Below are 24,251 nucleotides of genomic sequence, written 5' to 3' on the forward strand. Positions count from 1 at the left end.
TCTTTTGTAAACAAACCAAGTGGTATTTTTGTGATAAGTACCAAAATTTATGTGTGCATTTCTTGCGCTTATGAGTGTAATCAAAGTGCCCTGTACGTAAATCCTAAAAATTTATGTCATTGGCTCACTCTTTACGAATGACACCACATAACAAAAAACCCGTGCTTTGCTATTTCCCTTAACCTCTACCGAGATTTGGTTGTGATATATATCAGAATTAATTGTCTTTAAACTCGAAAATTTAATAAATTTTTCACATCGCGTAAAAATTACTTATTACTTATTAACCACCTGAGTATGACTGTACAAATGGAAATTTTCAATTCCAAATCCAAGTCGCTCCTCCGCGCTTTCATTGTTACTCGATATTTTCTTGGTCGCACGGTCATAGCCTTCAGATGTGGGAGAAAATTCTACCAAGTTCATTTTTTAATGCTGACCTGTAGTACCCCAGTTCTAAAGCTACCCAGATTTATTTATTTTAAACACAACAGTTACAGCGGTGTTTAATACCTTCTGTGTTAGCGGTGAGGCAATAAACCCCATGATGTTTGCACTGAAGAAAACAGCTGGCTTTGTGGCAAAATGCAAGGATTTACATTATCCATTTTTCTTTTCTTTTTATCTCTTGGCTAACAACCATATTAAAGTTAAAAACAAATACACAAACACAATAAATAAACAAACAACAACAATGACAACAACAACACAACACTGAGCTGACGGAAAACTACAAGCAAAAAAACTTGTGAACAGAATTATTTAAAAGGTTCCTTTAGATACAATATGTGAAACCAATTTTAAAACACAGAGTTGGCTGATAAAAACACACGATTTCAGTAAGAAGATAACATTATTTGCAAGATATGCATATTTACAAAAAAATTAATACTTTATTTTAGTACGATCGTACAGCCGGTGGAACAGTAGCGCATTCTTTCTCATCCAGGGTTTCATCAATAACAGCTCGATATGCTAGCGTAACCTGCATCAAGATAAAAAAATTACGTCAACCGATGATAAACAATGCCATCATGGCGGGTTTCAATGAAGGGTTTTTGGTCAGAGCACTGAACTTTTCGTAGATTGGTATGTATCTTAATCAGAGTAAACACAATAAAAATTTTTGAACAATTTAGGATTGGGGTCAAATTTTATGAAAAAACAATAAGTAAGTATATTAACTATACCATACACAAATTTTACAGGAAATTATTAACGAACATACTGCTTAAATTATTTTCTTTAGAAATCACTAAATTTGGTCCGAGTTATAGGCCAAGATTGGTCCCAATTTTTAGGTTATGCAAGAGACTAATTGTGGCCACCATGCCAATGCTTTTGTGGTGGGGATCTTTTTGACTGCTTGCAACAAGTATCTTTTGGAAAACAAGGAAAATTCGGAAAACGCTATCAACTTTAGCATCATACGACTGAGCATATTAAGCCTGGCGTCAAGACCCAAACGTAACGGCAGCCAAAATCACTTCGGGAAACAAAGAATTTCTGGGAAAATAAGCACTGGGAAAACAATGCATTGTTGGGAAAACAAAGCCAGCGCCAACATATCTTGACATAACAGAACAAAACCAATAACAACAGAATAGAGAATAGCAGAGCTTCTAAAATGTAAACCTTAGGTTAAATCCAGTTAAAAAAACAAGAAAACTAGTTTCCATACCTTTCCAGTTTCAGGGTCTTGGTAGCTTAACGTGTGTTTTCTCCAATGTTGTTCCATTGGTTTTTTTACTTGTCCTTCCAAAGGTTTACTATAATCGTATTCATCAAGCCGATCCTGAAAAAATAAAAAAGCTAACATCTTTATGTGATAGTGGTTCAATTGCGAATTTCAAAAGCGAAAAACAACAGAACAATAACAACCAAAATGAGATTCACAATTCAAGCGGTTATGGTGCGTTTCAGAGGAAAAACAGTCTTAAAAACAAAAGACAGTAAAAACTGGATGTTTTTAAAACAGTTAAATCTTTATATCCAACGTATCGACCATAAGATTTTTGGAAATAGAGCAAAGCACATCATTACAGCGATAATACCTTAAAATCTTCTCGCGCATGCGCTCCTCTACTTTCTTTTCTTGCTTCTGCGCTTTCAATAGTCTGCACAGCATTTATCATTAAGTTCTGAAGTTCGAGTGCTTCCACGAGGTCCGTATTCCACACCATGCCGCGATCATACAACTATAAAAAAGTACGTTGCACATAATGTAAGCTCTTTCAATGCACCTCTGATACCTGAGACACTGTCAGAGGTTTAGGAATACAAATAGCTTACTTCACCGACAAAATTTTGTCATTAGAATGAATAGAGGTAATTTTCAACCAGAGTTGAAATCCAACAATCCATTGCGTTTACCTTGATATCTTCGAGTTCATTGTAAATTTCCGCCATTTTCACACAGCCTTCCTTCAGAACATCGCCAGTTCGAAACACAGAGGCGTAATCTTGCATAGTCTAATAAAAACATAAAACTGCACTTAGACTATTTACCCAGGATAAGTTATTTGGGTGCATAAACTAGAAAACAAAATAGTTTGGTTCAAAAAACGTCTGTTGTCTGTTTGTCCAGTAAAATGTTGAACAGCAAGCTATGTCGCAGGGAAAAAATTATTATACATAAGAAACTTATTTGAACTTTTTTTATTTTCATTTTCTTGCAGTAAGCTTTAGTCACTTTAAAAATAATTTTGCATCAAAATTATGAATTAAAAAGCATGGTTGTACTTATACACTTTACAAAGCATTCCATTAAAGAAACGCTACCACCTTAAATATTTCTTTCCTTGGTTTTAAAAAATATAGGAATATTTTGCACAGAAATTATGAATCGCGATAAAAGTAAAATCACCCAGACTGCAATATTCCAGTTTTACAAGGAACATGAGTTACGTAGGTGAGTTTCTATTATACCATCCGGATAAACTATCTGAGACCATCCGGATAAACTATCTGAGACCATCCGGATAAACTATCTGAGACCATCCGGATAAACTATCTGAGTTTATCACTAACATATTGCCGCACGTAGTGTAGTAAGTTTGTGTGCAGCGCCAATTTTAAGGACCGCGGGTCGAATCCCGCTCACTGCCAGGCAGTATGTAAGTGATGAAAAAAATAGTTCTTCAATACGAATACGTGTTATCACAAATAACACAGATACACACCTTTTGCATTTTCAATCTCAAAGCAGCAACAGGTGTTCGTCCATTCGCAAATCTCACTTTATCCAAATTTGCAACTGATTCCTCACCGGCATTCTAAATAAATCTTTATCAGTTAGCAGAGTACTTTCTAAAATTCTTTAGACCTACAACCCCACAAACGTTGCCTCCACCCAAACCCACCCCTATTTTCAAAGCTGAGTGTTTATTAGCAACATTGAAATCTATTAGCAACATTGAAATGGAGGGAAGGGATGTACTACTATGTATAACTTTTTTTTATCAACTTTAGTGTTTTTTAGGCGGTTGTAGCTTTTGGCTTGAGTATGCTAACTAACTACCCACCAACAAAAGAAATCCTTAGAAATGAAGAAGTAAAATCTCGAGACGTTTATTAAAACATTATCAACCATTTTTTGGGAAAGAAATTTTTAACTTTTTCTGACATTCTTGCTGACTGTGAAAAGTAGTTCTTTCAGGCGGACAATTCCAGAAAATAAATCATCTTCACTTTACCAACAAATTTTACTATTATGTATACAAATTCTTCTATCCAGTTCTCGAAGGTGGAAAACGTGTGCAATTCAAAGTAAACATGGACAACGGAATCAAATATCGCATCCATCGATCCCGTACATAGTACCTTACCGATGGAATATCTGGGATCTTATCGCCTGGCTTGTGTTTATCAATAATATCAAGTGCGCATGCACGACCAAAGATGACAAGATCCAATAGGGAGTTTGCACCAAGCCTGTTTGCACCGTGCACTGACGCACAAGCAGCTTCACCAGCAGCATAAAGACCATCAATCAAAACATCTTTACCATCTTTGTGATCCAATACCTGTACAATAAAAGAAAAGCATGAAAAGTTTAAAGCGTAAAAAAATATCTGACATGGGTAAATGTTTCTTTTTCAAAGCATGACATTTATAAGCATCCGTAGGCTTAAATTTGGTCATTTTTTAAGCAATGCTAAGCATTAGGTGAAGCCTTAAAAGATGTTAGTTTTTACGTTTTTTTGTTTCGTGAGCAGTTTTTCTTTTTATTCTTATGTTTGATTAACCAGTATGCAGGGAGATATAAGTTGTAATTACTGATGTTTAAGATTTAAGCGCAATTTTTTTTTTTCAAATAAGCATATTTTGAGCTTGATCATGTGTTTTTTATAAGCATATTCCAAAAAATCCTTTTGCCATTAAGCATCACCTAAGCATATTTTGAGCCTGAAAAAGTACTTTTTATAAGCATCCTAAGCCTCCTTTTGGAATTTCAATTACTTTTAAAGAAACATGTATGCGATCAGTTAGCCACGATATTTCATAATTATACTATTTAGTGAGAGAATTTCCTTGGTAGAAAAACAGTGAAAGAAACATTGTAAATCAAGAGATATATCAGACAATTATAATAATTATGTTCTTCAAATAAGGATATTCAGATAAAGCAATACTATGGTTGGATTTAATTAAAATTTGAAAAAAAAAGATTAACTTAAAAACGAGGCCATTCTTAGAAAGCTCGTCTATATAAAGGGTTTGACCGCAATTTTCCGCTCGCAATTGAGGTACTTAACGAACATAAATATTTACGAAATTAGGTTATATGCTTTACCTTTTCCTTAGGAACTTGGATAAGAACCATTTTTAATGCCTTTAATAGAGTTGACATAATTAGGAAATTCGGGAAAGCTCAAAAAAGCCCAGATACGTCCATATACCATGGCTTACAGGTGCTATTGACAGCACGTGCAAAAATGCCAACTTAATGAGAAGCTAATTTACAAAAGCATCTTACCTGTCCCAAGTAATTGGTAGGCACACCTCCCATGTTGTAATGTACAGTTGGCAGGACTGGAATAGGATCTCGTGTAACATCAACACCAGCAAAAATCATAGCAGTCTCCGAAATACCAGGTAAGCGAGTCTTTAATACGTCAGCAGGTAAGTGAGACAATTGCAAGTGAATGTGATCTTTCTCAGGTCCACAACCTCTGCCGGGATAAAAATTAAAAGTAAATATGATGCGCAAATACTAATTTCGCGCATACCAAGTTTTGCGCGATAGTAATTTGACCGTATTTAGCAAAAGTTTAAATTTCTTCACAATGGACAAGCAACAAAAATCTGAAGTTTAGAATTTTAGTCAAAATGTAGATGCGTTTAAAAATCTCTTTCTCCACTAAGTTTTGTTTCTTAAAAAAAAGTATATTTTTGCGCGCATTAGTTTTCGCGCAAGTTTCGCTCGTAATTTCTATATATTAACATTTTCGCGTTAACTAAAACTTTTCAGCAGAAATGCACGAAATTTAGTACAACTTTATTCTGTGAACTAAAATAAAATAGAGGTCAAGTTCGGTACCTTCCTTCTCTCATTTCAATTGTCATTGAACGTGACACCACATCACGTGATGCCAAATCTTTAGCAGTCGGTGCATAGCGTTCCATAAATCGTTCACCCTGTATATATAAAAAGTAGTTAAAGGGTGCTGATGTAATTGTTCATTACTTTGTTTTTTAATTTGTATATTATGTGTTTAAATTTTTTCAACACTAAAAATTCTCCTAACACATAAAATATAAAAAGCTCTGGCTTTACACTATTGAGCGGTCTTGGTGACTTTATCACATAGCAATGACTAAATTGTTTTTTTCTTCGAACTAACATCTACTAGCTGTAGTTATAAACAAACTAGTTTGGTTACACCAAGGTAAATGTGCTATCAAGAAAATACCGTATTTCCTCTTTTTAGCGCCCCCCTTTTTTAAACCCATCCCATCCCACTCCCACCCTCTTTCCCTAGGCACGGAGACATATTAAACACATTTTGGAACACGACAAATTTCCTTCTTCTAGTGATTCTGAGAATAATTTAATGCGCCCTCTTTTAATTACCTCTCTCTAATAACCGCTCATTAAATTTCAACAAAAATTTAATAAGCGTTGGGCAGTTCATAGAGGGAATACAAGATAGATATAAGAAAACAAAGTGACCTAACCTCGCTGTTCAATAGATATCCACCTTCCCCTCTGCTTCCTTCTGTGATGAGACAACCAGCACCATATATACCTAAACAACGAAACAATGATTGAAAGGTGAGATTGAAGAAAAACTACTTTGCTTATCGGTAACCCAAAACTGGGAGCCGCAGAGCAACCCACTACACTACGTGCGGCAAAATGTTAGTGGTGAACTAAGTTATGAATACGGATGTGCCATGATAAAGATTCACCTATGATTTAAAGGTTGTTTGTTTTTTTTTTGTTTTGTTTTTTAATTTAGTTTTTCCTTGTTTAAAATATGTTTAAAATAGGGTCCGAACGTTTTAAATTCTTTTGTCAAATACCACAAGCGAGGAAATTCTTGCTTTATTCTCTTGGAAAAAGTAATTTTGATGCAAGGTAAAATCACAACTAGATAATACTATAACTGTGGAATATGTACTACAGAAAAAAAATGAAGGTTGAGAATAATTTAAAATTCATAGATTTGAGGAGTTTTGAAGAATAATAAAACATTTAGAACACTTAAAATTTCAAGGGTAATAATAATAAAACTTTGCTTGATTTTATTTTAATTTTAAAGAAAGATTAACTTTAGACAAAAGAAAACTATCAGGATATTATTAAACAGCGACTTGTCATGATGCTTTAAAGAAAAATGTAAAGTTACCGTATTTCCTCTAGCACAAAAAACTTGACTACAGATGATACAAACATTATCTTTACTTTCATATACTTTTAAACTTTAAGCGCCGCCCTTCTAACGAGCGCTACCCTCTAGTAAGGGCCCCTTTAAATTTCGTGAATTTTCAATGAGCGTGCAGGCAATTATTAGAGAAAATACGGCACGAATATTATAATCTAGCAGCATAAGTTAAGGTAAAAGTAATTACCAGTTGGGTGAAACTGTACAAATTCAAGATCTTCATTGGGTAGTCCTGCTCGTGTTACCATTGCAGTGCCATCACCAGTGCAAGTGTGAGCAGACGTGCATGAAAAGTAAGCACGTCCATAGCCACTGTATTAAACGAACATATATATGGTAAATGCAAATTAATGCTTACTGGGTGATCCATTTTACTGGATCTAATTTGTTGAATTAGATAACTTTAATTGCGTCCTTTTTTAATTTCATTTGTCGAATGTGAAATTTCAAAAGTTAGATATTTAAGTTTCAAAATTGCAATCGACCACATTCTCCAAAATTCAAATTCGAATTGGACAGGTTAATTTGTCTGTTTTCTAAAGCTTAACCAAAACACCTACCCAGTAGCGATGATTGTATTTTTGGCTTTAATTCGATGCAATGAGCCATCCTCTAAATTAAGTGCCATCACACCCAAGCATCTACCTTTATCCATTAGCAGGTCCATAGCGAAATATTCAATGAAATATTGACAGTCGTATCGAAGTGACTAAAACAAAATACCAACTTAGAACAATACTATTCTTAAACAGGTTTATACAAACAAACTCAAACAAAAGCTGATTTTTAGTACTTACCTGTCCATATAATGTATGTAGCAGGGAGTGCCCAGTTCTGTCAGCAACAGCGCAACAACGATGTGCTTGCCCGCCTTTACCAAAATTTAAACTTTGTCCTCCAAAAGCTCTTTGATAAATACGTCCCTCTTCTGTTCGACTGAAAGGCATGCCATAATTTTCTAATTCGTATACAGCCTGTGGTGCTTCACGTGTCATGTAGTGTATTGCATCCTGGTCTCCCAACCAATCAGATCCTAACATTTAACAAACATAATATTACACTTTTTTTGTTTATCCACATAGAGGCATACAAAGGCCATGAAATTTGGGAAAAGCTGTTATTTTAGTACGGTTTAAGATTTGACACGTTACCAATTTGATCGTAAGTATAAGCAAACATGTAAACATTGTCAATTTTCATTTGTGTATTGTGCATGGGTACAAACTGCGTCAAATTTGTGTATTAATTTATTGCTTAAGTGTAATTTTACTCTCCCTTGTATTTGGTGTTCAGTTTTAAAAAGCTCGTTTTTTATATCAACATATTTTTTCAGGAATAACTTCATCATCACACCAATTAGCTTTTAGGTTTAAAATACGAATTAGATTTTCTGCAAGACTTTATAAATAAATACATCATTATACCAAATAAATCAAGGACAAAAAAAAGAACAATTATAACTCTTATATTTACTGAGCATGCGTGACTTTATCTTGTATTAGTCATTCTTGTTTGCCCATTAACATGAAAACTGTAGCACAACCATATTGAACAAATGAGATACAGCTATTATTCTCGTAACTTTTAACTGCAATAAATTTTATTTTTATATATACTACAATAATGGCTAGGCAGTTAAAATATTAACAAAGAGAGATTAAATAATACCGATGACCCATTTATACCCATGCCTATTTTTATATACCGTGATGATCCGAACCTCAAATGTTTTTGTAATTAATTTTTCTTTGTTTTGATCTATTTATCTCTTGCAACCAATGTTTAAAAACTGATTTCTCTTAATCTATTGCCTTTTTTCCTCAAAGTAATTTTTTAGTACTATAGAAAAATGCATTACAGATGGAGAGAGAACAATTGAAAATAAATTCAAAAAGGTTTAACCACATTGTGTTTTGTTTGAGATCAATTTCACACTCCCTTATCACAAAACATTATGACAAAAAAATAAAATTAAAATACACATATAATATATTATTTTTTGATCAGTTAACAAAGCTTAAATTTGGTGTTCAGTTTTAAAAAGCTCGTGTTTATATCAACATACTTATTCAGGAATAAATTCATCATCACACCAAAAAAACTGCCAAATAATTATTTTATTTAACCAATAAAAACAAAGTTTTATTGTAGATCCTTATTCTACTGTTCAGAGTTGTGGATCAATAACTATCAAACTATACATATTCTATTTTTCTGCAATTTTTTGCAATTTTTAAAAGTCAGTGGAGGTTACATAATCCGAATATGGTGTTCAGTTAAGCTCGTTTTTATATCAACATATTTTTCCAGGAATAAATTCATGTTACGAAAAGACAAATTGGAACGTTTTCATTCTTCCAAACCACTGGCAGTAATGATTCTTGGTTAACGCTAGGCTAAAATTAAATGCTGCATTCTTTAAACTCAACATGTAAAAATCTAATAGAGGTATTGTTATTATGCTGGAGAAATTGTACATATCAACCTTGGAAAGATTTATTTATGGATTATTCAACAAAATTAATGTTTGGTGTCAAGTTTAAAAAACCTCGTTCTTATATCAACATATGGTTCTGGAATAAATTTATCATTACACCAACAGTGTAACAAAAATACAAAGTGTAAGACATGCATTTTTCCACAGAACTAGCAAAAAGGATTCTTGGTTAATGCCAAGCTAAAATTGAAAGCTGTATTCTTTAAACTTAAAAGGTAAAAACCTAATAGTAGTATTATTATGCTGAATAAATTGTACATATCAACCTCGAAGGGAATAACATTGAAAAGATTTATTTATAGGACAGTCAACAAAGTTTATGTTTGGTGTTCAGTTTTAAAAAGCTCGTTTTTATATCAACATATTTATTCAGGAAAAAATTCATCATCACACCAAAAAAACTGCCAAATAATAATTTTATTTAACCAATAAAAACAAAGTTTTATTGTAGGTCCTTATTCTACTGTTCAGAGTTAGTGCATCAATAACTATCAAACTACATATATATATATATATATTATTTTTCCGCATTTTATTGTAATTTTTAACAGTCAGTAGATGTTACATAAGCCAGATGTGGTGTTCAGTTTAAAAGCTCGTTTTTATATCAACATTATGGCTTCAGTAATAAATTCATAACCACACCAATTGGCATTAATGATTGGTTTAATACATACAACGGTGTAAAAAAAAATCAAATTGAAACGGTTTTATTTTTTCAAAGAACTAACATTAATGATACTTGGTTAATGCTAAGCTAAAATTGAAAGCTGTATTCTTTAGACTTATAACCTAAAAACCTAATAGTAGTATTATTATGCTGAATAAATTGTACATATCAACCTCGAAGGGAATAACATTGAAAAGATTTATTTATAGGACAGTCAACAAAGTTTATGTTTGGTGTTCAGTTTTAAAAAGCTCGTTTTTATATCAACATATGTTTTCAGGAGTAAATTCATCATCACACCAAAAAAAATGCCAAATATAAATTTTATTTAACCTGTAAAAACAGCTGTCTTTGTGTAGGTCCTTATTCAGCTGTCTAGAGTTAGTGCATCAATAACTATCCAACTATATATTTTATTTTGCAGCATATAATTTTTAAAATTTAGTAGAGCTTACATAAGCCAGATGTGGTGTTCAGTTTTAAAAAGCTCGTTTTTATTTCAACATATTGATTCAGGAATAAATTCATCATCACACCAATAATTAAGTTTAAAGTACTAATCAGATATTCTGCAAGTTTAAATAGAATTATTATAAAATTATTTGAACAAATTTCTTGTCTTTTGTCTCCTTGTGGTAATCTATATTTCTTGTTCATCTTAACTTATTTAATCAAACTTGTTGCCTTACAAAAAGAGAGGTCAAACATCAATAGGTAGAAATTAGAAAATTCTGACAAAACATTAAACCACGCATGCATACATCTAAAATGTTTTTTGCAATTAATTTTTCTCTTGTGATCTAATAAACTAATGAGTTCAGAAAATTGATTCTATTTCATTTTTCCTCAAGACTTTTTAATATTTTTTATTATCAACCACATCTAAGCAAATAGCTCTGTGAAATAATTTTAGATATTCTGTATTGAATATCAGAATTGTTTTGACACTCCTCTGTTTTTTCATTTGAGAAACATTTCTATTCTTTTAAAGTAGAATTATTGTAATTTGTTAAATTTTTTGTGTTATAAATTTCGTATGAAATTTTCTATATGCATAATTTATTGAAGCATTCTCTTTAAGTGGATGATAAAATATCATAAAGCGAGACTTATTTATAAAGCAGTTGGTGTCACAGTTATGACATAATGGTAATGTTGGAAAAGCTAGTTTAATGTATATCTGCAACATCCATGTGGTAAAACCGTAGGGAGAAACAGTTACATTTCAATCTTAAATTGAACAACAGTTAAAAGATTAATTTATGAAACAGTCAAAATAATCTATGTTTGGTGTTCAGTTTTAAAAAGCTCGTTTTTATATCAACATTATGGCTTCAGGAATAAATTCATCATCACACCAATAAGCCAGTTACTCTAAAGGAAATGTTCAACGGACATCCTGCAAGGTTTAACATGACATCTGGACTTATTAGAACAAAATTTCTGTGTTTCAACTCTGTGTGGTTATCTATATTTCTTGTTTGCAACCAATGTTTTTGAAACTTGAATTCCTTTTCTACTCCAGATAATTATATTTTCTGATGTGTTAGAAACGTGTTAAAAACCAAGATGGAGGATAATTTTTGAAATAATACAGATTTCAATACATTGCATAATACATTTGCTTATTAGGTCTAAAAAAATCGAATATTTCCGATGTACTCGTTGGCAACCACAAGTTTAAATAACAGAAAGAAACTACAGCTCTTATATTTGTCCAGTGCATGTAAGCAAATTAAAAGGAATGATTATGTAAAATGATTTACAAATTATAAATACTGATTTTAAAGTGGTGATAAAGATAAACTACCGACTTTCATTACAGCGCAGTCTGGGCACGAGTAAAGCACTTGTAGGGACAAATTTCAACCTGATTTTGTTTGATTCGATAGCACAGTCTAGTTTCTTGGTCACTTTCTCACAAAGAATTATTTGTCATATGGAAAAAGGCAGAAAAGTGTAACGTTCTGTTTTTTTTCCCTAATTTTTTGTATTTTTTACAACGTTTAACTTTTAAATAATGTGTTAATATGGTGCTGCTAGTCCTCTATGTGGTATATTAACTTTACTAAAAACATTTCAAGTAAGAAAAACGTACAGTTATTAACTTTTACAAAGTTCAAAGTTGAATGATGGTATTTTTAGCTATATGGCTGCACAGACAGTGAGCATGGACTGAAGTACTTCTCAAAAATTACATGACACATTTTTTTCTTATAATTAACCTTCATGGTATAAATTAAATATAGCTAGATGACTGAAAACACCAATGTAAAATGTATGCTTGGTTGTGGCTACCTAGAACAATGACAACTAAACATGAATTAGAGCTAGCTAATTGTAGCAAAAGTAGAAGAAATGGATAATCCAATATCAAACTGAAAAATTAAGATATGGATAATAATCAAAGACCAGTGTCAAGTTTGGACGAAAGGTTATTAAAAAAACCACAACTGCATATGTAGCTAGCTTATACTGTCTTAATTACGTGATTATCTAAAAGCGAGAATTTAACTTCACCAACTACATCACTTTATGGTTCAGCATCTCGTAAAATAACTTTAAAAAAATTGTGACTGAATGGGAAGTCATTGGATGAAATGTGAATTACTGAAACATTCAAATATCCTTATAGCTACTATAATTTTGCTGGTTCTATGCAAACGAAGACGCAAAAAAAGACATATAATAAGGAAATGATCTACAGATTCATCGATAATCCCATTGGGTTTAAAATTTAAATTTTATAAGTTTTTTAAATTTTAAATTTATCTTTTTCTGGCTGTCTTCTTTTTTTATGAGGAAAATGTTTTTGCAGATGCAGGTAAAGAAGTATTTTTAACAGAAAGAAGTTTTCATGATTTTACTAGAATTTTTTCTTCAGTTTACAATTTCACAACAAATTTTAGGAGTCAGTCATGTGTTTACAAGTTATTCGCTGAAATAATCTTGTAAGTATAAAGAGAACATTTTCTTATATTTATGTAATTTTTCCTATGATTTCTTTTAAACCTTATCCCATCTCTGTCAGAAAAGTTTGACCTACCATCCCCCTTTTAATATTAGATTTGTAACCAATTTATATCAAGCAATATTAAGTTTTGGCTAATCTGGCAATTTTCGATTTTTTCGTAAGAATTAATTTTTTTAAATGTCTGGTATTTATATATAATTTTTCATTTGCTGGACTCGTCAAATGTTGACGAAGACTTTTACATAAAACATTTTTTCTGATGCTGAAGATTTTAGTAAAAGTCAGTACTGTCAAATAAAGAAAACTTGATTGTGGGCAAAAAATGTGGTAGAAATTTTTGTGGATAAGAGATTTTAAGTTTTTTTTATAAAGTTAGAGTTAAGGTAGATGTAACTTACAGGTAACATAGTGATAACATAACAAAAGTAGTTACAAGGATGTTTTCCCTGTTCCTGTGTACTGGCCAGACTAACTAACCTAATTGGTTTAAATTACACCTACCTTTCGTCAGCTACCTAGTTAGTTAGCTAACTGGACTTGCTTATAAAAATTAGCAATAAGGTGCCAACAATAACATTTCTTTCTGGTTTAATGTGTCGGACGCCTCACTTTTATTAGTTAGGCTAACCTTACGACGGAATCAACAGTTTTTAGTCATTAATAACCTTGAATTTTGTATTTTTTGAATAGAATACAGTCCATAAACCATTAAAGAATACACTATTATTTCATTTTGGTGTTATAATAGTACAGCATGGAGGTATAAAAGTTAATCATAGGTTAAGATGCAAGTTAATTTTTCCGTGAATGTTGTTGTTTTCTTCTAAAATTGCCCCTACAAGCGTTTCAATAGTGCCCAGACTGCGCTGCATGAAAGTAAGTAATAAGCAAAAATGTTAAAGAATGAATGTCAAGAATTGTATTGTCAACTTATCATGGATCATGCTCATGGCGTTATATGCACACATGTGGTCCTAATTTCAGTACCACATATATAATACAAACAAATATAAAACAAAAAAGGAGGGCAATTGTGTTTTGTACAATAATTTTAAAAAGTTAACCAAACAAATCCTTTTATTAACATTCAACTGCTTTATCCGTATGCTTGGTGTTCAGTTTTAAAAAGCTCGTTTTATATCAACATATGATGGTTTCAGGAATAAATTCATCATTACACCAACAAAATTGGATATGAAATTTAATAAAAATAGTAATAAAATTTCTAGTTTAAAATTAAAAAAAAAATTATTTGCAACCTCAGACTTGCTTTAAGAGGGCTGTTCTTAAACATTTCTTCGTTTCCCGTTTTCCTACTGGCCTATGCAAATTTTCGCCAACCACTAAAGTTTGGGTCAGGATTTTTCAACATTCCTTTTACCAGTATTTTGCCATGCTGGATACAGAGGGACTAAGAACGATAACAAAGGAGGTACAAAAAATAGATAGAGCGTAAAGTAATACAGTAAGCGAGGCTAACAAGAGGACCAGAGTAGACAGTAAAATGATGTATATTTTTGTCTGATGAAAAGGTAAAAAAAATATGTTGACGGACCGACCCTGCATCAAACCTACGAGTTGGAAAACGCAAACTAACAATTAAAGAGGTACAGCCCAGCAATTATCCAGTGAAAAAATCCACTATAATAATAACAATAAGGCGACTCCAATTTAATTGTTCTACGGGCCCAACCGACCCTAATTTTCACGAAAACAAAAAATAATAATATCAAGCAAAAACGTTTTAAAGAAAAAAAGGAGAAAAAAACAAATTCTCATCCCATCTTGTGAAAATATAATGAGCATAGACAATAATCATTAATGTTTTTTTTTGTTAGTTGAATGTCAACAAGGTTAATCAATAACGTTACTTTACTTAGGACCACTGTTGTTAAGGCCACTGAAAGTTGATTCTTTGTTCATGGTAATTTGTTGCAATAAAACTAAAATGTGTGATGCGCTAATTTTGTAATCACAAAAATAGTTACATGGTTAAACAGAAGTTTTTGAATTTTTATGTGATTTGTAACAAAAATTATCTACTTTCGCTAAAATAGTTATGATACAAGCGAAAAACAAGACAGATTATTGTCGTAACACCCTCCTTTGTTATGATAAACATGTATGTTTACGCTAGCTGAACTGTATTACAGTTGATACCATTTGGGAAAATAATTAAAACAAGATAGAATACGCTTGTTGTAACACCCTCCTTTGCTTTGATTTTCTAAAAAATGATTTAACCGCTGTGAGAGACTTTAAATATTCTCAAGTAAACAACCATGGTCCAAAAAAGAATTTGCACTTAAATTGCATTAAAAGAACACTAAAATTGATTGTTTTATTATTTTAAGTAGGAGAAGAATAACTCTCTATATAAGTTTCAAAACAAGGCAAGTATAACCTGCTGTAAAACTTTTAAAACAATACAAGTATATTCTGTACAACTTTCAAAACAGCACAAGAAAAATTCTTGCTGCATAACTTTTAAAAACAATGCAAGAAAAATTCTTGCTGCATTACTTGTAAAAACAAGTTTTTGAAAATCCAAGTCATTTTATGTTCTCACCTTGAAAACTAGTTACATATTTTTTAGTGAGGCAAATTATTATTATATTTTCTTTGCAACTAAAAAATATAAACTGCATGTGTTATGCAAAAATACATAGAAAAAAACGGTTGTGGTAACACCCTCCTGCGTTGTTATTTAATTATTTTTTTGTTGTTCCAACCATACATTCTTGATAAAATTATTTTTATTTCACCGACCGACCGACCGTAAGCTACTATTGACTTCGCCCGTAGAACAACTGGGGATCGCCTCAAAATTTTTGTATGTTTTTGTCATATAATTATATGAACGCTACGAAGTACTTCGTTTTCTTAAACGAATGTCATACGAAGTTTAAAATAAAAAATGTAAACAAAGTTAATACAAACTTTTTTAATATATGATACAAACTTAGACGAAGTTTTTTTATTATACAAAATGAAACGATACAAACTTTGAACGAAGTAAATTGCTATACGATCTTGAAACGAACTTTAAAAGTACCGGCGTAATTGCGCATAATTATTTCAATACGAAACCAGAACAAAAGAATTAAACAAATTTTTTTAAAATACGAAAAGAAATGAAGTTTACACAAAACCAGAAATAAAAGAAGCAAAATATACAGGGTTGACTTTGAAAAGAAGCTAAATTGCATATTCATAGGTTCCATCTACACAATCTACTGGATCTTTTCGTTTTCTAAGATCCTGTTTTCATAATTTTTAAACGATCTACGGCGATCTCTTAGCTTCTACGATGCCGTTTTTATGATTTTTAAACGATATATGGCGATCTTTTCAATTTCTACGATCCAGTTTTTATGATTTTTAAACGATCTACGGCAATCTTTTCGCTTTCTATGATGCCGTCAGACGATCCCTAAAGATCTTAGATATTAATCCAAATAAAATAAAAAAAGTTCGTATAACGAAACGAACTTTATAATTGTTGAAAAAAATATAAAGACTATAGATAATAGTCCAATTATAATAAACGAACTTCGTATTAGCAAATTATTATACAAACTTCTTTAAAAATGATATGAACTACATACAAAGTTTATTTTAAATGATACAAGCTTTATACAAACGTGTAATTTTGATGATCGAAAAAGTTTGTATTAAAAATTAAAGGATATAAAGATTTAATAAATTGATACGAAGTTTCTGATACAAATAATTCAAACTACGTATAAAATAAAAAGCCATTAGATATGTTCTAAATAGGAAAAAATCAAAACAGTGTACCTTTAACTGTATCATACATGTGCCATATCCAATTATCAGTTTCCATATTGCCTAAAGCTGCATTTACACCACCCTGAAAGAATACTCCATTAATCACACAAGCTTCTCAATTACTTACAGTGCTATTCTTTAATATAAATATAGCCTTTTTGGTATTGATTTTTGTATTTACTATAACATGACGTTTTTATTTGATAAATACCTAAGTTAGCTCCATATAGTGCATGTTTCTAAGACATCACAATTACTCTTATTAGCTCCTTCTCAGGCCTATCAATAAGGGGAGAGCAATTGCTCTAGCTCACGCAAAGGCTCGCCCAATTCTGAGAAATGAGAAACTAGCTGAGCCATTAATTGCTCCCCCAATTCTAAAAAAAGTTTTCCTGCTGAGCAACATTAATTCATCTCACATAGAAATCAATGTTATCTTTCTTATTATTTACAGTAAAAAAGAACTAAAATACATAAAAAAGATAACACAACATAAAGAAAACAGACTTTGTGATAAAATATGTGTTTATAATCTTATTTTATTTATTCTAATTGCTCGCCCAGTTTAAATAATTGTACCCTTGGGGGAGCGATTTATAGCTCTGGTGTTATTTTCTTATTGATAGGCCTGCCTTCTGAGTTATATCACATAATTGCAAGTAAAACCTTTCCTCGTCAAATAAGGTAATACATATTTGAGGTGATTAAATCTGTATTTGCTTCTGCAATGATGGCCTCAGATTTTTTTAGAAGTATATGACTTGGTTTAAACATGCTTACCTGTGCAGCAACAGTGTGGGATCTTGTTGGAAATAACTTGGTCACACATGCTGTTTTAAAGCCAGCATTTGCCAAACCAAATGCTGCTCTCAAACCAGCGCCACCTGCTCCAACAACAACACAGTCATATGTATGATCAATAACTGGATACTGACGACTCAGCTAAAAAAAATAATCTGGATTTGTACATGCATGAAAATTAAAATCCATAAAAAAATGCTTTGTATTATACCTCTCCCCTAGTTGTTTTGTCCGAGCTTCTTGATCCATCTACTGTGAAATGAAATGCACGGCTTGCAGAAGGAGTGCACTAAAAAGTAGGGGAGTAAATAAGGGAATTTTATAAAAACTTTCTAATTCAAAGTTGGCAATTTTTTGCCGAGGTAAACCTTTGTTATACTGATTCACTGTTAAAAAGTGGTAGTTAAGTGGTAGTAAGGATAAAATTATTTCTCTGCTGACATCATCAGTTTTAACACTGGTGTCAAACATTAAACAATTTTCACTTTTAATAATCCTAAGTAATTTGTTATCCAACAATATATATATTAGCTAGCTAAGTTATTGTTAAGCTATTTATATTTACTTTTCAAGAAAGTCTTCGATGGAATTATTGCAACTTGACCAGTTACATAACTTGAGAGGCAGAATCATTTTGGCTGGGGCAGCCACGATTAAAATATTTTGTTATATATTTAAGAAACAGAGACTATGATTTAATTTAAAGAAATAATGTGTTATAATTTATATTTTGTGTGATCAGTCTCACCGGTTTTGAGCAGAGTCTTTAGGCTCCCATTTAAGCTACAGAAACCTTTTTCGAAATTCTTGCCCAACTGGACGACAGCCTTATGTGGGGATCAAACCAACAACCACTTGGACATGAGTCGAACGCTCTACTGACTGTGCTACTAATCCCCATTTATCAAATTTATGTCAATTTATGTCTGTGTTTTTTCAATTTTTACGAAAAAAGAACTTATGACAAGGTATTTGTATTGCTCATTACTTTAGCTTTATATATATATATGTATTAGATTATATTTAGAGAATTCATGATTTATTCTTCTCAATACATTCTTTGTTCTCTTTAGTCTTCTCCTAAAGACCACTGCATTTGTCAACAACTTTATTCTGGGAGTCTTCAGACTAGCCCATGTTGTGGCTGGTTCTAAAAAGTGGCACTAGTTAGGCCTGTTCCTTTTTTTGAAAGCACAAGTCCTTTGTCAATAGTTGGGCCTGCCCCATCTTGTGACAGTCTTTAAAAAGCATGAGAATTATTTGTCAATAGTTAGGTCTGTCCCATCTTTTTGACAAGTTTTCTAAAATTGTAAGTGTCTTTTGTGTACGGTTGAGTTTGTCCCATCCGATGTCACGGTTTTTAAAAGCGGGAGATTCCCTTGTCAATAGCTGGGTCTGTACCAACTTGAGACGGATGTGCTTACATTTGTCCAAAGTTGGTCCTGGCCTGTCAATAGATGGGCCATCCCAACTGCAAACGCACCGACCTGTCTTTTGACGGGCCATCCCGTCTTAAGATGGGCCAGTCCCGCGTCCAAAATTGGGCTGGTCTCCATAGTTGGGTCAGAACAGTACCATTAGCGTATGATCCGCCAACTCTGTGAATCCGATAACTCCGTGAAACTGCTTTCGAAGCCTACAACAACTTACCACAGCTCTGTCTACCATTTTTTATGAATGAATTCGATTCAGGGGGTTTGATACTACCACTTAATCATTTTAGGGGTGTCGGAACTCGCGCATGACAAAAATTTGGCATAAAGTTCAGCCAGCTACAACTTTTTGTGATTTTCAAGTCAAGCGCGACGGTGGTCATTTTTGATATATATTGTTATCTCAGTTAATTGATTATAATTATGGTCATGTTATATATACCTTTACTGAGGTTCCAATGATTCGAGAATGTTTTCAAATAAATATTTTAATTTTTAAAATATTTTTGCTAGTCATCAGAAAGCAAACATGTTTTTCAAATTTCACGGAGTTGAAGGATCCATCACGGCATTATCGGATGATAGTACATGTCGGATCCGGCTTATTCGTCCACAATTAAATGTTTTTTTTTCTTGTCATACCCCCCGAACAGTCCACGACAGATAGCGCTACGATAATAAAAGTTTCAAATAACCGATATGTTGACGATATGGATATAAGGACGTTAAATGTGTTTTTTTCACGGAGTTGGCGGATTATACGCTAGCTAGGCAGATATTTTTTAGCTTTAGTGATAAAGACATTTCCCAGCTCTGTTTCTAGTACATGTCTTAAAAAATGGCCCATCTCAACATTAATGGTCTGTCATCCAAACTAGACTATGTTAAACTTCTGCTACATCAAACAAAACTTGATGTATTCTCCATCTGTGAAACCAAAATTGATGACACCATCACTGACAATGACGTTAAAATTGATGGCTATGTTTGTTATAGGAATGATCGGAATAGACGAGGTGGGGGTGTTCTAATTTTTGTTAATGAAAACTTGGATAGCCACCTTTTGAAACACCTTTACTTCGAAAATGTTGAATCACTATGGGTGAAAGTGTGCCTGAAAAAAACTAAACCTATTTACGTGTGTGGGGTTTACAGGCCACCTGGAGGTAGTGATTTGCAGAGTACCGAAAACCTGTGTACTCATTTTAAACAGTGTTTTAACAAGCTCCCAGAAGAGAAAGAAGTTTTTATCTTGGGAGATTTTAACTGTAACATGCTTTCAAAATATGCTCTCTCCTCCAAAATAAAGGAATTATGCTCCACTCTTTTCCTAAAACAACATATTACGGAGCCAACTCGTGTTACTGAAAATAGTAGCACTCTTATAGACTTGATACTTTCTAACAGTTCTTGTATTTCTAAAACTGGTGTCATGGATTTAGGCATCAGTGATCACAATTTAGTTTATGTGATCAGAAAATTCAAAAGGCCAAAATTTGAACCTAAAACATGCAAGGTTCGTAGCTACAAGAACTTCAGTGAAGAGGCTTTTCTGAAAGACCTCAGGAATTTAGACTGGTCATATTTTAATAATTATGATGACCTTGATAAAGCATGTGAGAAACTGAATAAAAATGTTAAAACAGTGGCTGACAAACATGCCCCTTTCAAAACACATAGATTTTCTGGCCGTGTTGAGGCATGGGTCACTGATGAATTAATAATAGCCATCAAAGAAAGAGACTTCTTGAAACGGAAAGCATCAAAAACAAAATCCATCATAGACTGGGAAGCTTTCAAACAAAAAAGGAACCAGGTAATAGGTCTCAAAAATCGACTCAAAAACGAGTACTATAATGACGTTTTGCAGGACTTTCAAAAACGGCCAAAACAACTTTGGAAAACCCTAAAAAAACTGGTTCCTGATAAGTCAGGCAATACTACCTCGATAAAACGAGTAGTCCAAAACGATGGTACAGAAACTTCTCACCCAAAAGAAATTTCCAACACATTCAATTCATTTTTTGTCAGTGTTGGTGCAAAACTAGCCTCTAAATTTTCTTCTGACACTACTAATGTTAATCCACCTGTTAGCAGACACGATTTTCGGTGGGCTCGTATTGAGACCAAAAGTGTCGAAAAAATAATTAGATCACTAAAACTTAATAAAGCTACAGGCTTGGACGGAATTGGTTCACGACTGCTAAAAGCAGGTTCGTCAGTTTTAAGTATTTATTTATCAAGTCTTTTCAACAAATCTTTATTTACTGGTTATGTACCTAAATGTTGGAAGACTAAAAGGGTCTCGCCTATTTTTAAAAGTGGCAATAAAACAGATCCTACTAATTATCGGCCTATCTCCATTTTGCCAATTCCTATGAAAATTTTTGAAAAGTTAGTGCATGAGCAAATGTCTCATTTTGTTTCTGAGCACAACTTCCTGAATGACAGACAGTCCGGATTTCGAAAACTCTTTTCCACAGAAACTGCAGTAGTCGATGTCTCTGATTTTATTCTTACTGAGCTCGACCAACATAACTTTGTTTGTGCTGTGCTCATTGACCTTAAAAAAGCTTTTGACACTGTTGATCATAAAATTTTGTTAAAAAAACTATGGTGTTTTGGCATCAGAGATGCTGCCTTTGACTGGTTCGAGTCCTACTTAACGGACCGAATGCAGCTGACTCTTGTAAACGACACAGGATCAGATCTGCTTCATGAAGACGCTTTTGGGGTGCCGCAGGGATCTGTGTTGGGGCCCCTGCTCTTTCTTTTGTATATTGATGACTTAAAATCTGTCATCAATTCAAACTACCACCATCTATATGCGGATGATACAATAATTATTTCGTCTCATAAAAACTTGGATACCCTTGTCTCCCAGGTCGAGTTAGAACTTTCGCAAGTCGACCTCTGGCTGAATAATAACAAAATGACTATTAATACGGACAAAACTGAAACAATCTTTTTCGGCAACCACAGCCAGTTAAAAAAAGTTGAGAACAAAACTATCAACTATATGGGTATTCCTTTGAAGAGGAGCGAAAAAGTTAAATATCTTGGGGTAACATTTGATCAAAAAATGCAATGGGAAAAGCACATTAATGACATAAATAGAAAAATACTAATTAAATATTCTAAAATTAGAACCATTGCATCCTGTTTAACACCTCACACAAAAAACCTTTTAATTAATGCACTTGTCATGCCATATTTCAACTACTGCTCCTCGGCATGGGCTTGTGCCACCCAAGGTAGATTGGGAAAACTAGAAAAACGATTAAAATGTGTCCGTACCTTTCTTGGGAAAGAGAGGGAATATTCAATGAATAATTTACTCATCAAAAACGATGCCATATTAGTTTTTAAAGCCATGAATCACATTGCTCCTGATTACATGCGCTCAAAATTCCTTTTGACAAAAAACTGTCATAATCATCAAACAAGAGGAGCTTCAAAAAACAGGTTCACACTTCCCTTGGTCAACACGGAATTTGGCAAAAAAGCCTTCCCATTTAGAGCTGCAAAAGTGTGGAATAATCTTCCAGACCAAGTGACCTGTGATGGAAGTCTGCTTTCGTTTAAGACTTCCATCTCTAATGTATTTGGCAAATTCTAATGGAGATCACTTTTGAATTTTTTAATTTTTGTTTTTTATTCTTTTTCTTTTCAATTTTCACAGATTATAAATGTTACTATGTTTGATTGAGCTGAGGCAGTCTAAGGTTTATCATTTTTTGTTTCTTTTTTGTTCTAGTGGCCCCCAGTGGAAACAATCCACTAACTATAGGTTTTTGTGATTTTCTGGGCTAGCCACTTTAAATATTTATTATTATTATTATTATTATTATTGTCGTCACACAAAGGCATTGTGAAGATTTTAAATAAATCAGAGGTCATTTAATTTACACTTGACATAATAGTTTAAAATCTTGAACAATGTTTTGAGAGATGAAATCCACAGTAAAGTCCTCTTTTCATCAAATCCCTATAATCTGGCTCTTTGTGAATGTTGGAAGACACAAACCTATACTTTTTCAGGACCTAATGGTGTAGATTGTATAGTAACTGGCAAAATAAGTTCAAGGCACAAAAGCATTATATACCCTCTGTTGAATCTTGAAGAAAGGAAAAACACTTTGTTTTTCTTTACTTCAAGGTTGAAAGAGTTAACAATTAAAGCCATAGTTCTTAATAGCTTAGACTGCTTAAGTAACCATAATCTGAAATTAATAATCCTCACCCTTGAAAACTTTTTTAGGGATACTAGCCTCCGCAAAGACAACATAACCGATGTGACCTTGCTTCTTCTTGTGCTCTGTCAAGCCTGCACGCTGCAGCACAATACCATAAGTGACGTAACTTTATTTGAATATAAACAGTTCCTTAAAATACACACCTCAATCGAATGAGGGAAGGCACGTTTGTTTTTGCTCGGGGGAATGATACTACACAGACGCCGGACCACAAGGTATCCCCTTGTTTTGCTTTTTTGATTGATAGAAAAAAATCACTGCGAACAAGGGTGGCATCTTTTTTACGTGTAAAACGACACCTAGGCAACCTCGATCGCAGGGCTTTTTTTCTCTTTTTTGATATTTAAATGACCAGCGAGAATTCCTCCCATTCTTATAAACCTCCTCCCATTCTTATAAACTAGTCTATTATACGTTATGGATTAGTTAGTTTCATACATTTTTAGCCTGAAACCGAATCCATAATTGGTTCTAAACGTTGAGGTACATTAAGAAAAATTGATTAAATTCGTATTTCCTGTTTTCAAAGTGCGTTGTTAACATGCCTTTTTACGCCATATTTACCTTAGCACACAACTCTATAACCATCCTCGTCCCCAGGGTCTTGTGGCCCCTGAGCCGTTATTTCCAAAGTGCCCTGGGAACGAGGTTGCTCTATAACCACTATAATTGGTACTGGGTTTTTCCCGCTCTACATGTATAAGTTTGTAACAGCTTATATAAAGGAGCCAGATGATAATTTTGACTTTAAGAATGATCGGTGTCCGTATTCTTTTTCGGCAAAATCACTTCAACAAAAAAGGTCGTAATCACTTCTACAAAAAAGGTCGTGTTCAATCTCTTTCCATGGGCATTTTTTCTTTTTTTAACAAATTTGATTAATAATTGGCCCTTCAGTATTACCGGCTTCGCCAGTAGACACTGGGGACGAGGAATGG

General features: G+C 32.9%; 1 protein-coding gene and 8 non-coding genes across 9 annotated transcripts; all 9 read right to left on the bottom strand.

Moving 5' to 3' along the window:
- Positions 1-834: 834 nt before the first annotated feature.
- Positions 835-23,459, bottom strand: LOC130647538 (succinate dehydrogenase [ubiquinone] flavoprotein subunit, mitochondrial-like). The gene is made up of 16 exons (XM_057453424.1): positions 23,301-23,459; positions 17,836-17,913; positions 17,604-17,765; positions 16,833-16,905; positions 7,688-7,923; positions 7,451-7,599; positions 7,078-7,202; positions 6,181-6,251; positions 5,543-5,640; positions 4,979-5,174; positions 3,828-4,025; positions 3,183-3,275; positions 2,374-2,472; positions 2,055-2,198; positions 1,682-1,795; positions 835-985 (listed from the first exon to the last, which is right to left on the bottom strand). The coding sequence occupies exons 1-16, from the start codon at positions 23,343-23,345 to the stop codon at positions 899-901; spliced, it is 1,968 nt and encodes a 655-aa protein (XP_057309407.1). The 5' UTR covers positions 23,346-23,459; the 3' UTR covers positions 835-898.
- Positions 8,175-8,243, bottom strand: LOC130648324 (small nucleolar RNA SNORD36). The gene has a single exon (XR_008982931.1). It is a non-coding gene; the product is annotated as a small nucleolar RNA SNORD36 (small nucleolar RNA).
- LOC130648340 (small nucleolar RNA SNORD36) lies at positions 8,916-8,983 on the bottom strand. Its single transcript, XR_008982946.1, has one exon. It is a non-coding gene; the product is annotated as a small nucleolar RNA SNORD36 (small nucleolar RNA).
- Positions 9,713-9,780, bottom strand: LOC130648323 (small nucleolar RNA SNORD36). The gene has a single exon (XR_008982930.1). It is a non-coding gene; the product is annotated as a small nucleolar RNA SNORD36 (small nucleolar RNA).
- LOC130648326 (small nucleolar RNA SNORD36) lies at positions 9,966-10,032 on the bottom strand. The gene has a single exon (XR_008982933.1). It is a non-coding gene; the product is annotated as a small nucleolar RNA SNORD36 (small nucleolar RNA).
- LOC130648325 (small nucleolar RNA SNORD36) lies at positions 10,290-10,357 on the bottom strand. The gene has a single exon (XR_008982932.1). It is a non-coding gene; the product is annotated as a small nucleolar RNA SNORD36 (small nucleolar RNA).
- Positions 10,526-10,593, bottom strand: LOC130648339 (small nucleolar RNA SNORD36). The gene has a single exon (XR_008982945.1). It is a non-coding gene; the product is annotated as a small nucleolar RNA SNORD36 (small nucleolar RNA).
- Positions 11,347-11,415, bottom strand: LOC130648334 (small nucleolar RNA SNORD36). The gene has a single exon (XR_008982941.1). It is a non-coding gene; the product is annotated as a small nucleolar RNA SNORD36 (small nucleolar RNA).
- On the bottom strand, positions 14,142-14,211 carry LOC130648341 (small nucleolar RNA SNORD36). The gene has a single exon (XR_008982947.1). It is a non-coding gene; the product is annotated as a small nucleolar RNA SNORD36 (small nucleolar RNA).
- Positions 23,460-24,251: the final 792 nt, after the last annotated feature.

Source organism: Hydractinia symbiolongicarpus, chromosome 6 (assembly GCF_029227915.1).
Source record: "Hydractinia symbiolongicarpus strain clone_291-10 chromosome 6, HSymV2.1, whole genome shotgun sequence".
NCBI lineage: Eukaryota > Metazoa > Cnidaria > Hydrozoa > Anthoathecata > Hydractiniidae > Hydractinia > Hydractinia symbiolongicarpus.